The 12,965-nt window shown below is 33.2% G+C and overlaps 1 protein-coding gene across 2 annotated transcripts; it reads left to right on the forward strand.

Moving 5' to 3' along the window:
- Positions 1-7,689: 7,689 nt before the first annotated feature.
- Positions 7,690-12,720, forward strand: LOC127700693 (caspase-7-like). 2 transcript variants are annotated; one of them, XM_052204292.1, is made up of 4 exons: positions 7,690-7,943; positions 10,010-10,233; positions 10,869-11,109; positions 12,358-12,720. In XM_052204292.1, exons 1-4 carry the CDS (start codon positions 7,709-7,711, stop codon positions 12,615-12,617), a joined length of 960 nt encoding a protein of 319 aa, XP_052060252.1. In that variant the 5' UTR covers positions 7,690-7,708; the 3' UTR covers positions 12,618-12,720. The 2 variants fall into 2 exon arrangements, with proteins under 2 accessions (XP_052060252.1, XP_052060251.1); XM_052204291.1 differs by having other exon boundaries at positions 10,004-10,233; positions 12,358-12,718.
- The last annotated feature ends 245 nt before the right edge of the window (positions 12,721-12,965 follow it).

Genomic DNA, 12,965 nt, shown 5'->3' on the forward strand with positions numbered 1-12,965 from the left:
ATACTCTCCTGGATGAAGAAGACTAAGAAAAATATTTACTTTCCAATGTTGCAACCAACAGTGTTAACAAGAGGGTTTGAGATAAAATTTAACCATCAGTAAATATACCGTAAAGTTAGGACCATCTAAAGACACCTAAATTGAAGTTCTAAATTACATTGTAGGACAATTCCTATGATATATCCTAAATTGCGACAAATTTGATAAGCCGTCTTATGACAAGAACAAAGATAGTTTCAGGAATACTGAAGGGGCAATATATATATATAAATATAAACAAGTCTAAATTGAAAACAACGTTCAAACCTATGATTGCGTTGGATTAAAACCGCAATTTTTATACGTGTGCATCCAAAACAAAATTCTTGTTCGAGGGGTCTAAATACAGCACAAACAACATTTTCCAAATGACCAAAAATGTAAAAAAGCTAGCAGGTCGAACAACGGATGTTCTTTAATTCTACTGACTGCCATCGTCGATTGCCAAATAAACGGATCACCAGATGTAACAAAATGGATCTAAACTATTAATTTAATACCAAACAGAAAACAATAAACTTGCGGAAAAGATGGTATACCACAAACAAAAGGTGCAAAAATTTGAACACCATATCCGGATTTCGACAACTAATGTCTCTTTAGTGATGTTAGGAATCGAAACGGTATTTGGAAGGCCATATAATTTACCTAAATTTAGGGTAGACTCTTATATAGCTAATCTACAATCAATTCCATCTTCGTGTCTAATATATCATGTATTGTGTTACAACTCTAGATTCTACTGACGAGAAAAGGTAAAACTAGGCCACCGAAAGCTGGTCAGTCTAGGTGGCCAAGTGGTCTATACTGCTGGGTGTTGTCTCGATATCCAAAAAGCATGAGCTCGAATCCCGGCGAGGGAAGAACAGAAATTTGCTTCTGCAAATTTGCAGATTGAACATTGTTGTGCTGTTATTTAGAGTAATTATATATATATATTTATATTTATATAATAAGTATGTGTGAACCAGTGACAACTCTACGACAGATTTTATCCATCGGATCACCAGTAATGGTGATACAAGGCTGAAAACGCATTCTGTATACATAATTCGTCTAAATAACAGCCCAACAATGTTAGATCTGTAAATTTGCAGAAGAAAATTCTTTGTTCTTCCTTGACCGGTATTTGAACTCATGCTACTGTGCTACTCTTTGGTCGGGTTCTTGTCTCTTTGACATATTCCCCATTTCCATTCTCAATTTTACTGATATATCTCTTTAATGACGTACGTTTAGATATTTTGTTTGTGTAAATTTCAGACGATGTTATTTGGCAATAAGTGGCATTCCCCTTATTTACCATAAAGACATCAAAGACGCCAAGCTGATAATTCAGTTCGCCAGATGCGCATTTCGTCTACAAGATGCATCGGGTCATTATATTGAATGCTCAAATTGTACTGTGGGCTGTGTGTTATCGATATTTTTAAATTTAATTACGACTCTTTAGTATAATTATTATAATGAATATTAAAAGAATTCTAGTAATATTAAGAACAGAAAAAAATAAGATATAAATAATAAAAAAAAAGATTAGCACTTAAAGTGATATTCTTTTCCTATTATTTTTGTTTCAAATGAAAGAAGTGATTTTGTGTCATCGATTCAGAAAGTAAACAACAAAAATTATCAGCAATATCTGCCAATGATCGACAGCATATGATGACCACTTATAGAACTAAATGCTCTGAAACACAATTTTTAGTAAATTTTGAGTTTTTGTTTTTTTATCTCTTATACTATTGTACCAGTAGGTAGTTATAAACTGAAAACAATGGTTTGACTAATTTTCGAGTTTTTGCCTATCATTTCAATTATGTTGACAGGTGAGCGTTTCAGGCTCTTAAGCCTCTGATAGTTTTTTTATCAGTTATGTGTGCAAATTTAGGGATGGAAATACGCTTACAAACGAATTTCAATTGTTAAAAATTGTAATCATCATGAACTTACTGGTTTATGATATGTTGATATTTTCCACTGGTGTTGATATGTCCTCCACTGGTGTTGATATGTCATCCACCGGTGTTGATATGTCATCCACTGGTGTTGATATGTCATCTACTGGTGTTGATATGTCATCCACTGGTGTTGATATTTTCCACTGGTGTTGATATGTCCTCCACTGCTGTTGATATTTCGTCCACCGGTGTTGATATGTCATCCACTGGTGTTGATATTTTCCACTGGTGTAAATATGTCCTTCTGTGGTGTTGATATGTCATCCACTGGTGTTGATATTTTTCACTGGTGTTGATATGTCCTCCACTGGTGTTGATATTTTCCACTGGTGTTGATATGTCCTCCTGTGGTGTTGATATGTCATCCATCGGTGTTTATATGTCATCCACTGGTGTTGATATGTCATCCACTTGTGTTGATATTTTCCACTGGGGTTGATATGTCCTCCACTGGTGTTGATATATAATCCACCGGTGTTGATATGTCATCCACTGGTGTTGATATTTTTCACTAGTGTTGATATGTCCCCCTGTGGTGTTGATATGTCATCCATCGGTGTTTATATGTCATCCACTGGTGTTGATATGTCATCCACTGGTAATGATATTTTCCACTGGTGTTGATATGTCCTCCTCTGGTGTTGATATGTCGTCCACCGGTGTTGATATGTCATCCACTGGTGTTGATATTTTTCACTGGTGTTGATATGTCCTCCACTGGTGTTGATATGTCATCCACCGGTGTTGATATGTCATCCACCGGTGTTGATATGTCATCCACTGGTGTTGATATTTTCCACTTGTGTTGATATGTCATCAACCGGTGTTGATATGTCATCCACTTGTGTTGATATGTCATCCACTGGTATTGATATTTTCCACTGGTGTTAATATGTCCTCCACTGGTGTTGAAATGTCGTCCACCGGTGTTGATATGTCATCCACTGGTGTTGATATGTCATCCACTGGTGATGATATGTCATATACTGGTGTTGATATGTCATCCATAAGTTTGTAATATGTCAACCACTGGTGTTGGTATGTCATCCACTAGTTTATGATATGTCATCCACTAGTTTATGATATGTAATCCACTGGTGTTGATATGTCATCAACTGGTGTTGATATTTCATCCTATGGTGTTGATATGTCATCCACCGGTGTTAATATTTTCCACTGGTGTTGATATGTCATCCACTGGTGTTGATATGTAATCCACTGGTGTTGATATGTCATCCACTAGTTTATGTTATGTCATCCACTGGTGTTGGTATGTCATCTACCGTTGTTAATATGTCATCCATTGGTGTTGATATGTCATCCACTCGTGGTGATATGTCATCCACTGGTGTTGGTATATTATCCACTAGTTTATAATATGTCATCCACTGGTATTGATATGTCATTCACATGTGTTGATATGTCATTCACCGGTGTTGATATGTCATCCACTGGTGTTGATATGTCATCCACCGGTGTTAATATTTTCCACTGGTGTTGATATGTCATCCACTGGTGTTGATATGTAATCCACTGGTGTTGATATGTCATCCACTAGTTTATGTTATGTCATCCACTGGTGTTGGTATGTCATCTACCGTTGTTAATATGTCATCCATTGGTGTTGATATGTCATCCACTCGTGGTGATATGTCATCCACTGGTGTTGGTATATTATCCACTAGTTTATAATATGTCATCCACTGGTATTGATATGTCATTCACATGTGTTGATATGTCATTCACCGGTGTTGATATGTCATCCACTGGTGTTGATATGTCATCCACTAGTTTATGAAATATCATCAACTGGTGTTGATATGTCATCAATTGGTGATGATATGTCATCCATCGTTGTTGATATGTCATCCACTGGTGTTGATATGTCATCTACTGGTGTTGATATTTCATCCACTGATGTCATCCACAGGTGTTGATATGTCATCCACTAGTTTATGATATGTCATGCACTGGTGTTCATATGTCATTTACAGGTGTTCATATGTCATCCACTGGTGTTGATATGTCATCCACCGGTGTTGATATGCCATCCTCTAGTGTTGTTTTTCTTGTTCAGAGTGTTTGTCACTTATCTTTTTAAAATCTTTGCGTAAGGTTTTAATTTTGATTGTGTTTAAAAATTAAAAAAATTAAACCATTTTCAACAAACTTATTATTAATTCCATTAACAGTTAAAACTTTTTTTTTTATCAACTGCTATTTATTAGCTGTTTTATGATTGTCTTTCGAAGAGAGCAAGTAATATATCAATATCTGTATTTAACACTAAATTTACTTTCAGTTTGATTGATTAATGGTTGTTTGTTTAACGTGCAGTGACAAATATGTCATGCATATTAAGAACGGAAACAATCTTACAAAATACATCGAATAGGTTTGTTCTGCAAAGTCGATCGATCAGGATAAAAAGAGGACATTTCAACTGTTCCTGTAAAAATGAGGTTGTGTTGAAGAGGGACAGAAACGTAGTTTGCCACTGGAAACCTTCCCCCTCAGTTGTTCTAAGGGTTCTGAAACGCACCGAGAGCGTCGCGCTCTCCATACACTACGGATCCGATTTAACGTCCACACCCCGACCTGACGACCCTGTGTACTTAAACATCCCGCACAACCAAACTGGGTCAAAGGTCTAGCTTGCAGTCATATTCACAATAATGGCCATTCATACGTTTTTACCTCAGTTTTTACTGGTCAGAAAATGTTATATCCCTTCCCTATGCTTCTGACATGCATATACTGACTCGCAAACCTACTGTATACCCATGCATCCTTACACATTGTTAGAGATAGTCTGTTGATAATACTGTTGTGTGAAATCTTTGATGAAGTACACTAACACATATAACTGAGTTATAAGTGTAATACGCTTATTGTTAGATATAAATATTTAAACAGGTTATCAATTGCAATATTTTGGTGTATTATTTTATGTGATATGATACATGTATATGATAAAAACACCTGAACATGCATATGAGGCATTAATGATTAAATTGATAATTGTTTGTCAAGTTCGATGAGCATAATATTTATTTATTCAGTTGTTTATAAAATTATCTTTTCATCTGAAAATCTGTTCTGTTTCTGTTTTTGTTTTGTTTTAATTTTATTTTTAGATTAAATAATCAACTGTTAAAGAATGCAATTGTACGTACGTTCAATTCAAACATATTCCGACACTACGATAACAGACGAATCAATAATATAATAGAAATAGATAAGCAAATCTCACCATGACATAAAATGACTCGTTGGTTCATAACTATGAATAACTGGTGATTTCGGGATATACATCAATGAGACATCATCCCAACAACACAAATACAAGAGAAATCAAGAGGTTAGTATACAACTTCCCAAAATAAACAGATGGCTTTTGGCGAGGCTATATGATGTCAAGCTAAATATAGATCATAGTCTATGTAGAACCGCAATGAATAAAATAAACAAAGACTTATAAAGATCTGCGACCAACACATAATTTCTATAACCAATAAGAAGGATTGATTAAAGTTTGGTTAACACTGCATCAACATTAAAGGCTGAATCGCGCGGAGCCATAACACAGTCAACAAGAAACGGAAAAGGAACACTAGGAAAGGAACCATCGTCCCGTTTATCGTAAATGTCATTTTGAAGATTACCATTTTAAAAGGACATCGATCACTATACACGTTTGGTTTAACATATTTTGGAATTCCTTGGTTGCATTTGATTTAAGCCTACATAAAGAGGGACACACTTAGTCTCACTTAGCGGCATAATTTATCTCCTAATGAAATATAACCATTACTATAATTCATACGTATTCGTGGTTTACTAATGGATGTGGAATTTATGAGAAGCGGTTAACCAGCACAATGCACATTTCCCATTCAAGGTTTTTGTTTCTTATGATGATACAATGAACGAACATGATAGGTATTGCAAATGTTTAATTTCACTTTTAAATCGTCCCCACAGAGATTTACGTCCATCGCCATTTTCAATATCATACAAGTGAGAGGTTTAGCTAGCTATAAAACTAGGTTTAATCTACCATTTTCTATACTAGGAAATGCCTGTACCAAGTCAGGAATATTACAGTTGTTTTCCATTCGTTTGATGTGTTTGAGCTTTTGATTTTGCCATTTGATAAAGGACTTTCCGTTTTGAATTTTCCTTGGAGTTCGGTATTTTTTTTATTTTACTTTTTAAGTATTTTAAGGATGGTTGTTTTGTCTGCAGTCAACAAATCAATAATTCCATGATCTATCTTTGAATCCCTTAAAATTTAAAGAACTCACAGCTTATCTCGTGTTGCGTCTTTTACAAGTCATGATATATTATGGTAGCAAAAAGAAAAACAATCGTTATATATTATATGAAATGTATAATGGAAATTGTATGTGATATTGTTGTGTAATGCTTTTTGTGTAAGATATATAAGATAATGTATCATTTATCATAAAATTAAGTGTAAATAATATCTATACATTTATACGTTTATACCCGAGTCAATTTTACTTCCGTAAAGGTAAAATGGAAACCGTTACGTTCACTGGCTCGGATGGTATGTGCTTTGATCTTACTTCTGTTTTAAGATTGATGATTAAGTCGAAACGAAATGTTGTTGAACTGCCCAGTCAATTTAAGTAAAAGTTTCCTTTCAAATATCCTTAAAGCGGTCTCTTTTCGTAATATCGCCTATACATCAATGGCGATGACAAAGAAAATGTCAACACTGAGGTTGGGATTTCGAAACCCGTTCGTGGCAGGTGCGCTCTAATCCGATCTTAATTGACTAGCATTGTCAGTTTTTCTACCGACGGTCCGTGGTTCTCTCCGGTCACTCCGGCTTCCTCCACCAATAAAAACTGACCGCCACGAAAAACAAAATAGAGTTGAAAATGGAGTTAAACATCAACCAATCTATCAAACTTGCACAGACACATAACACAAAAAGAATAAAAAGAGTACATTAGTGTTCTAGTGTTCATATTGTAAAGCTATTTACTGTTACGGAATAAGCTCTTAATGTTTTTCATTGTTTTTGCATATGTCTATTTTGGATCGTATCCATCATATATATATTGTCCTTAGGGTTATGTTCTAGTCTTCGTCTTATTTAAAAAAGAAATCAGCTGTCTTCTACCTAATTAATTCCAAAGCTTACACAGATATTAAGTAATTTCAATTTGAATTGAGGTATTTATGTGTTAGATTTAATACGTAGAATTTTTTACTATATTTAAAAAAAATGATCTTTATGAGTTTTGAGAAAGTGACATTGGTAATTGTTCTATCATTATCATATACAATTAATTTCAGTTGAAACTAGAAAAGAATTACAGGCTGTTGAATCAAGGTATGATATATTACTATACATGCATTTTGTTGGATAAGATATACATTAGTAAAACGTTTTATAATTGAAACGGTCGCAATATTTCTATCAATAAAAGAGATTTTAAAAATGTGGTTGCTATACATAATTCAAAATACACTTTTTTCAAAGGATCATTATTAAATAATATATATTGCTGACTGTTTTTGGCTTTGACAATTTTACTTACTTGTTCATCCATCAATTTTTATATGACATCGTACGAGTACACAAATAAAAAAATCAGAATAAAATATGAAAATAATCAATTGATATTTTTGTATAACGTTGAATGATTTGTTTGTAGAGCAATAAAATCGGCATGTCGAAAAGGCAATGCAGTGACTCATCAGGCGAAAATGAATATACATGTAACAACGAATTCAGAGGTTTGGCCATTTTAATCTGCAACGAAAATTTCAAAGAACCTTATCCAACCCGCCGCTGTTGTGACGATGATTTACAGCTTACGAAGGAGACATTTTCGGATTTAAAATTTCTAGTGTTGGCTTTCAAAGACTTGACAGGAAGACAAATAGACTTGGTTTTAGATATTGGTAAGACGAAAACGCTTATGCTATCTTTCTCTCAGACACTTCTCTCTCTTTCAGACACTCTTTATTCTCAGACACACGCAAACACACTGCTTTCCTGTCCAAGTTGAAATGATATCAATAGCCTCTCTCTCTCTCTTGCATTTGCAGCCTTCATAGTAAGAGCATTATCGTGTAGCCTTCAGCACTACTTTTTCCCCTCCTCTAATTTTAAGGTTGATAAGAATAAAAAGTTAGTACCAATGAAATGTATATTTCTGTCCCACAAGATGGTTTTGTTCGTTTGTTTCCCTTTCAATAAAAGTATGGTAAACTCCTTCTTAACTCCATTTGTCCAAGTTTATTTTGACTTTCATATCTTTTTACTATCATGACGATACATCTCATATATTAGAACGGAGTATATTTTATGGTTAACAGATGAAAACACTGGTTAGTGCAGAACTTACATAAAGATCGATTGAATGAATTTCATAAATTGGATAGGACAAGATGTTAGACTTTTTAAAAGACTTTTTACCTGTCAAATTTTAAATGTATTGATACCTATCACTTTGACAATGTTTTAATCACCATCATCACATAATAACATATTAGTATTGTATCACATGACTTGGTTGAATTTGTCGTACTATCAAACTTTTCTTGTTTCAAATGTTGTTTTTTTCTATTAAATTGTATTAAAAGACAGAAAAATGCATTGTTCGTAGTGAGAACATCTTATCTTTCTAGTCAACCACTGTTTCCGTGTTATCAGTAGAAGAGATAATTTTATTTGTTTTTCTCAAACTTATTTTTATGTGTTATGTATACATTCGACAATATATTTGTTCAGTTTGTTGGATGGATATTTCACCACACAGTCGGGGTTCTAACTGGTATACATTTATTGCACCATTGCTGGCCAACTTTTTGTACTCGTATGAAGCAGAATTCAAACAGAACCTTCTCCAAAGCAAAAGCTAAGAAGAAGAACGTTGCAATGCAAATTTCTTTAATTTCACTTTCACTTTCAGATAAATTCATATCACTTAATAACCTACATTTTAATAGGCGCTTACATCTCATATATCCCAGTGAACTAGAGATCAAGGATACTACCGAAACTAAAAGGTATGCTTATCTTGATCTTTTCCTCGATATAATATTATTGATGATGGTGACATTTTGACAGAGTGAGCATGGCGTGTGATACATACATAACATAAGACTATGAGCATGTCGATGCGCCCGGTATGGTTTTATTTGAAGTTCATGCGATTTCCTCCGGTTTTGTTTGTTACCTATATTTTTCTCTTGGTAAACTGTTGTTGCATTAATGTATGCCTTTGTACATCATTTATTTCTCAAAAAAATACTTGTATTTCTCGTCTTGTCGATCTTTCTGCTTGCAGTTTATACCTTTAACCTTCAATATTTATTTTCAAATACTACTTTATTTTTGTAATATTACTTATAGTTTAAACCGTTCATGATTTATGTAATTATATATTGAGGGTTACCGGATTACAGCCTGCTTACTGAGCTTATGATAAAACTGTACATCTTAACATCAATTATTGGCTGTATTCATGAATGTTATCCCTACAAGAAGTGGAAAACGAAATATATCTGAAAAAATACCGGTACGCATGTTACGATGATCTGTCGTCAACATCATGTAAATCTTATGGAAAGCATTTATATGTTTATTTAGATTTTTTTAATAATGATGGTACTATATGTTTATATCTAACAACTTTTAACATTTTCATTTTACGATTAGCCATCTTTATCACAATCTTAGTAGCTTGTTTACTTTTAAAAAAATAGTTTTGTATACTAATTTAGCATGAACAAAATCGTACATTCAACGTATGCCTTGAATATGTTTTGACTGGAAATAAGGTCTTTATACAAAAGTAAAAAGATTGATGACTTCCTAACTACCCTATATTTCTAAACGGAGAAACATTATCGATACGTTCTACCCAAGAATTACAGTATGACTATTTCAGTACTACTAAATTATAAATTAAGCATAATACCCATGTCTCAAACATTTACGTATTGTATAATATTAGCCGGAGGACAAGAGGAATTCCATTTGAAATCAGACTGCTTTGTCTGTGTTATTGCAAGCCATGGAAACGAGCGACCTAGACCTGTTGATGACAAACAGCCATCTGGTTTGTATTTCAGAGACCACTGTGTCTACGGAATAGATAATGAACCAGTCGCAACAAAACATATTGTTAAAAAGTTCTCTGAAGTTTCATCCCTTGAAAATAAACCAAAGCTTTTCTGTATTCAGGTAAGTTTTCCAGAAGATTATATTGAAAACATTAAAAGAAGTATGGGAAACGATATCGTCTTGCAATTTTTTTTTTATGTACAATATTTTTTATTTATATGCGTCATGATATTTTTTTTATAAAACTATGGTTTCTTTCATACTGTTCAAGTTTTTCGATTGTTTTGCTTTTAACTGACAGTGTTGTGTAAACTATGATATTATATGTTCTTCCGTTTATCGGAAAAGCTAGAAAAGTTTTTATGGAGACTACCAAAGATCTGGCAACAATACCTATTTATTCTATAACATACAAAAAACAATATGAAAAATAACAACAACGGACGATGTTCCTTCCTTTAGGCAGGTACATTGAAATGTGGCAGAAGGGGAAATCTAGTTTCAACTCTCCCTCTTTTCATTTAAATTAGTGAGATAACACTATTGGTATATATAAAATGAAGTAATAAAATCGGTTCAGAAAAAGTACTAAACTCAATAATAGCGGTATCACACGTACACGACCAACAAATGCACTTAAAAAAACAAACCGCATCAAAATACAAGATAGAATTTTTTTTCTTAAAGAGTTTGGTATAGATCCTCTTTTTGGTGTTCTTATGTTCATTTATTAATTTAGGTATTGTGTCATTAAGGCTTGTCGTATTAACCCGACTGGAAACATATCTTCTATAGACCAAGGACATACTATAAGTGTAGACCCCTCAAATGTCCAAGACGAACTGGTTTTAAAAAATGCAGATGATATTCCGGAACTAAGTTTCTTGGATAAACTACTTGGAAGAAAAAACAATACAAAAGACAAAACAAAGATAATACGTGTTCTTGATCCACCTTGCGACGATGATTGTCTCATTGTTTATTCATCTAACTCAGGTATTTATTGATAAATGTACACAAGCATATACATTTAAAGTCAAACACAAACATTTTCACATTCTTGGAAAATTGGCGTAGTTGTAATAGATAGATATAAATACAGTATTTAACATGGCCGATGTGTTCTCTGTACACTCGCTCGCAATCAAACAAACCTGTTCAGGGGCCTGTTTCTCGAAGCGTTCTTAGGACTAGGACATGTCCTAAGATCATCTTAGGACGTATCTTCGTCCTGAGTGCGTTTATCAACCATGTCGTAACTTAGGAAAAGTCATAGGAATCGTTCTAACTTTAGGACACATAAGTAGATGTCTTAAGATGGTCTTAGGATGGTCCTAACTTTAGGATATATTTCATGATGGTTAATATGTAAACAAATACGACCGCCACCTATATATGAATCCCCATTTTTCTAAATATTTTTCTATTTTCATTTATTTAATGTGTTCTTGCTCTTTTCCAAAAATTATTGCAAAAGCAGTAGTATATATATAACACCCCTCTATTCATATTTTCGACGTGGAAAATAGGCATATTAGAGGGCATCGTATGTATACCAAACACATAAAATATATGTACATTAAAATATTGAAAAATATTTACTTTTAAAAAAGTTCAGAAAAGGGGGTCCATTACCCAAGCGCATGTGATCCGTAATGAAATAATGTATGTATTCCGTATTTTTATGAAAGATGCACAAGATTTGCCTTAAACCATGCTTCGAATTAAACTCACTCAAAAATACATAATGATTGTTACCGATTGTCTTTTATTAGTTTTCACTGTTACTGCTGTTTACAAATAATTTGATCAATTATTATATAAAACGTTGTTACATTTTTTGTGTTTTTGTTTTTGTTTCATGAAGTTTGAATGTCCCATTATTAGATAAGAATTATTTAATACTGATGAAATTCAATGCATTCTTAAACATACAAATTTTTTAAATTCCTATTTTTCTTTACGCTAACACTTAGGACAGCGGTTAGGACATCCTAGCTAAGATAGTCCTAAGATAGCTTCGATGTGCATGTTAAGACATGTCGTAAGTCGGTCCTAACATTATTCCAATTTATTCCTAAGAGAAGTCTTAGGCGATCCTAGGACAGCTTCGATAAACAGGCCCCCGAACAACAAAATACAGTTAATGTCAAACGACAGATTTAGTATCTCTTGAAATAAATGAATGGAAGATGTTCATAAATTATTTCAACAAATATGTACCGTTTGTCCTATATTTTACAGAAAAGGAGTCTTACGGGAGGCACGATAGTTATATAAATGGTGGTTGGATGTTAATATCTTTGTATAATGCAATGGACAAACATTTGAAAGCTCTACAGATTAACATGATAAACCGTATCGATATAATGGATGTGATATATGAGATGACAAGTTACGTTGCAAAGAGAATGGAAGTAAATTTAAAAGAAACTGCTTATAAAAAGCGTAAGGCAGCAATAGTTTTCGAACACTGTTTGCACAGAGAGTTATATTTCAAATAGTTGAATTTCAAAATCACGATGAGATTATTTCGTAACGTGAATTTTAAAAATAAAGTTATTCAAATAACATCTAGATTTTCAAATTTAATTAAAATCAAGAAATTAAATTTATTTATTTATTTTTTTTTTTTTGGTAAAGTTTCACGTGAAATTCTTATGAATCTCAACTAACGTGAAAATGTTCACGCTAGTTTCACATTTAAGGATGTTCGCTAGTTTGTTTTTTTTTAATTTTTTGTCAGGTATTCAGAATCCTCTGGTTTTGTCCATGCGGTGCCATAAAAAAATTGTGCCCGATAATCATTACTTTTTGAATTACATACAGTTTAACAAAACATTTTTGAAAAT

The sequence above is a fragment of the Mytilus californianus genome, unplaced genomic scaffold, assembly GCF_021869535.1.
Source record: "Mytilus californianus isolate M0D057914Y unplaced genomic scaffold, xbMytCali1.0.p SCAF_5, whole genome shotgun sequence".
In the NCBI taxonomy this organism is placed as follows: Eukaryota; Metazoa; Mollusca; class Bivalvia; order Mytilida; family Mytilidae; genus Mytilus; species Mytilus californianus.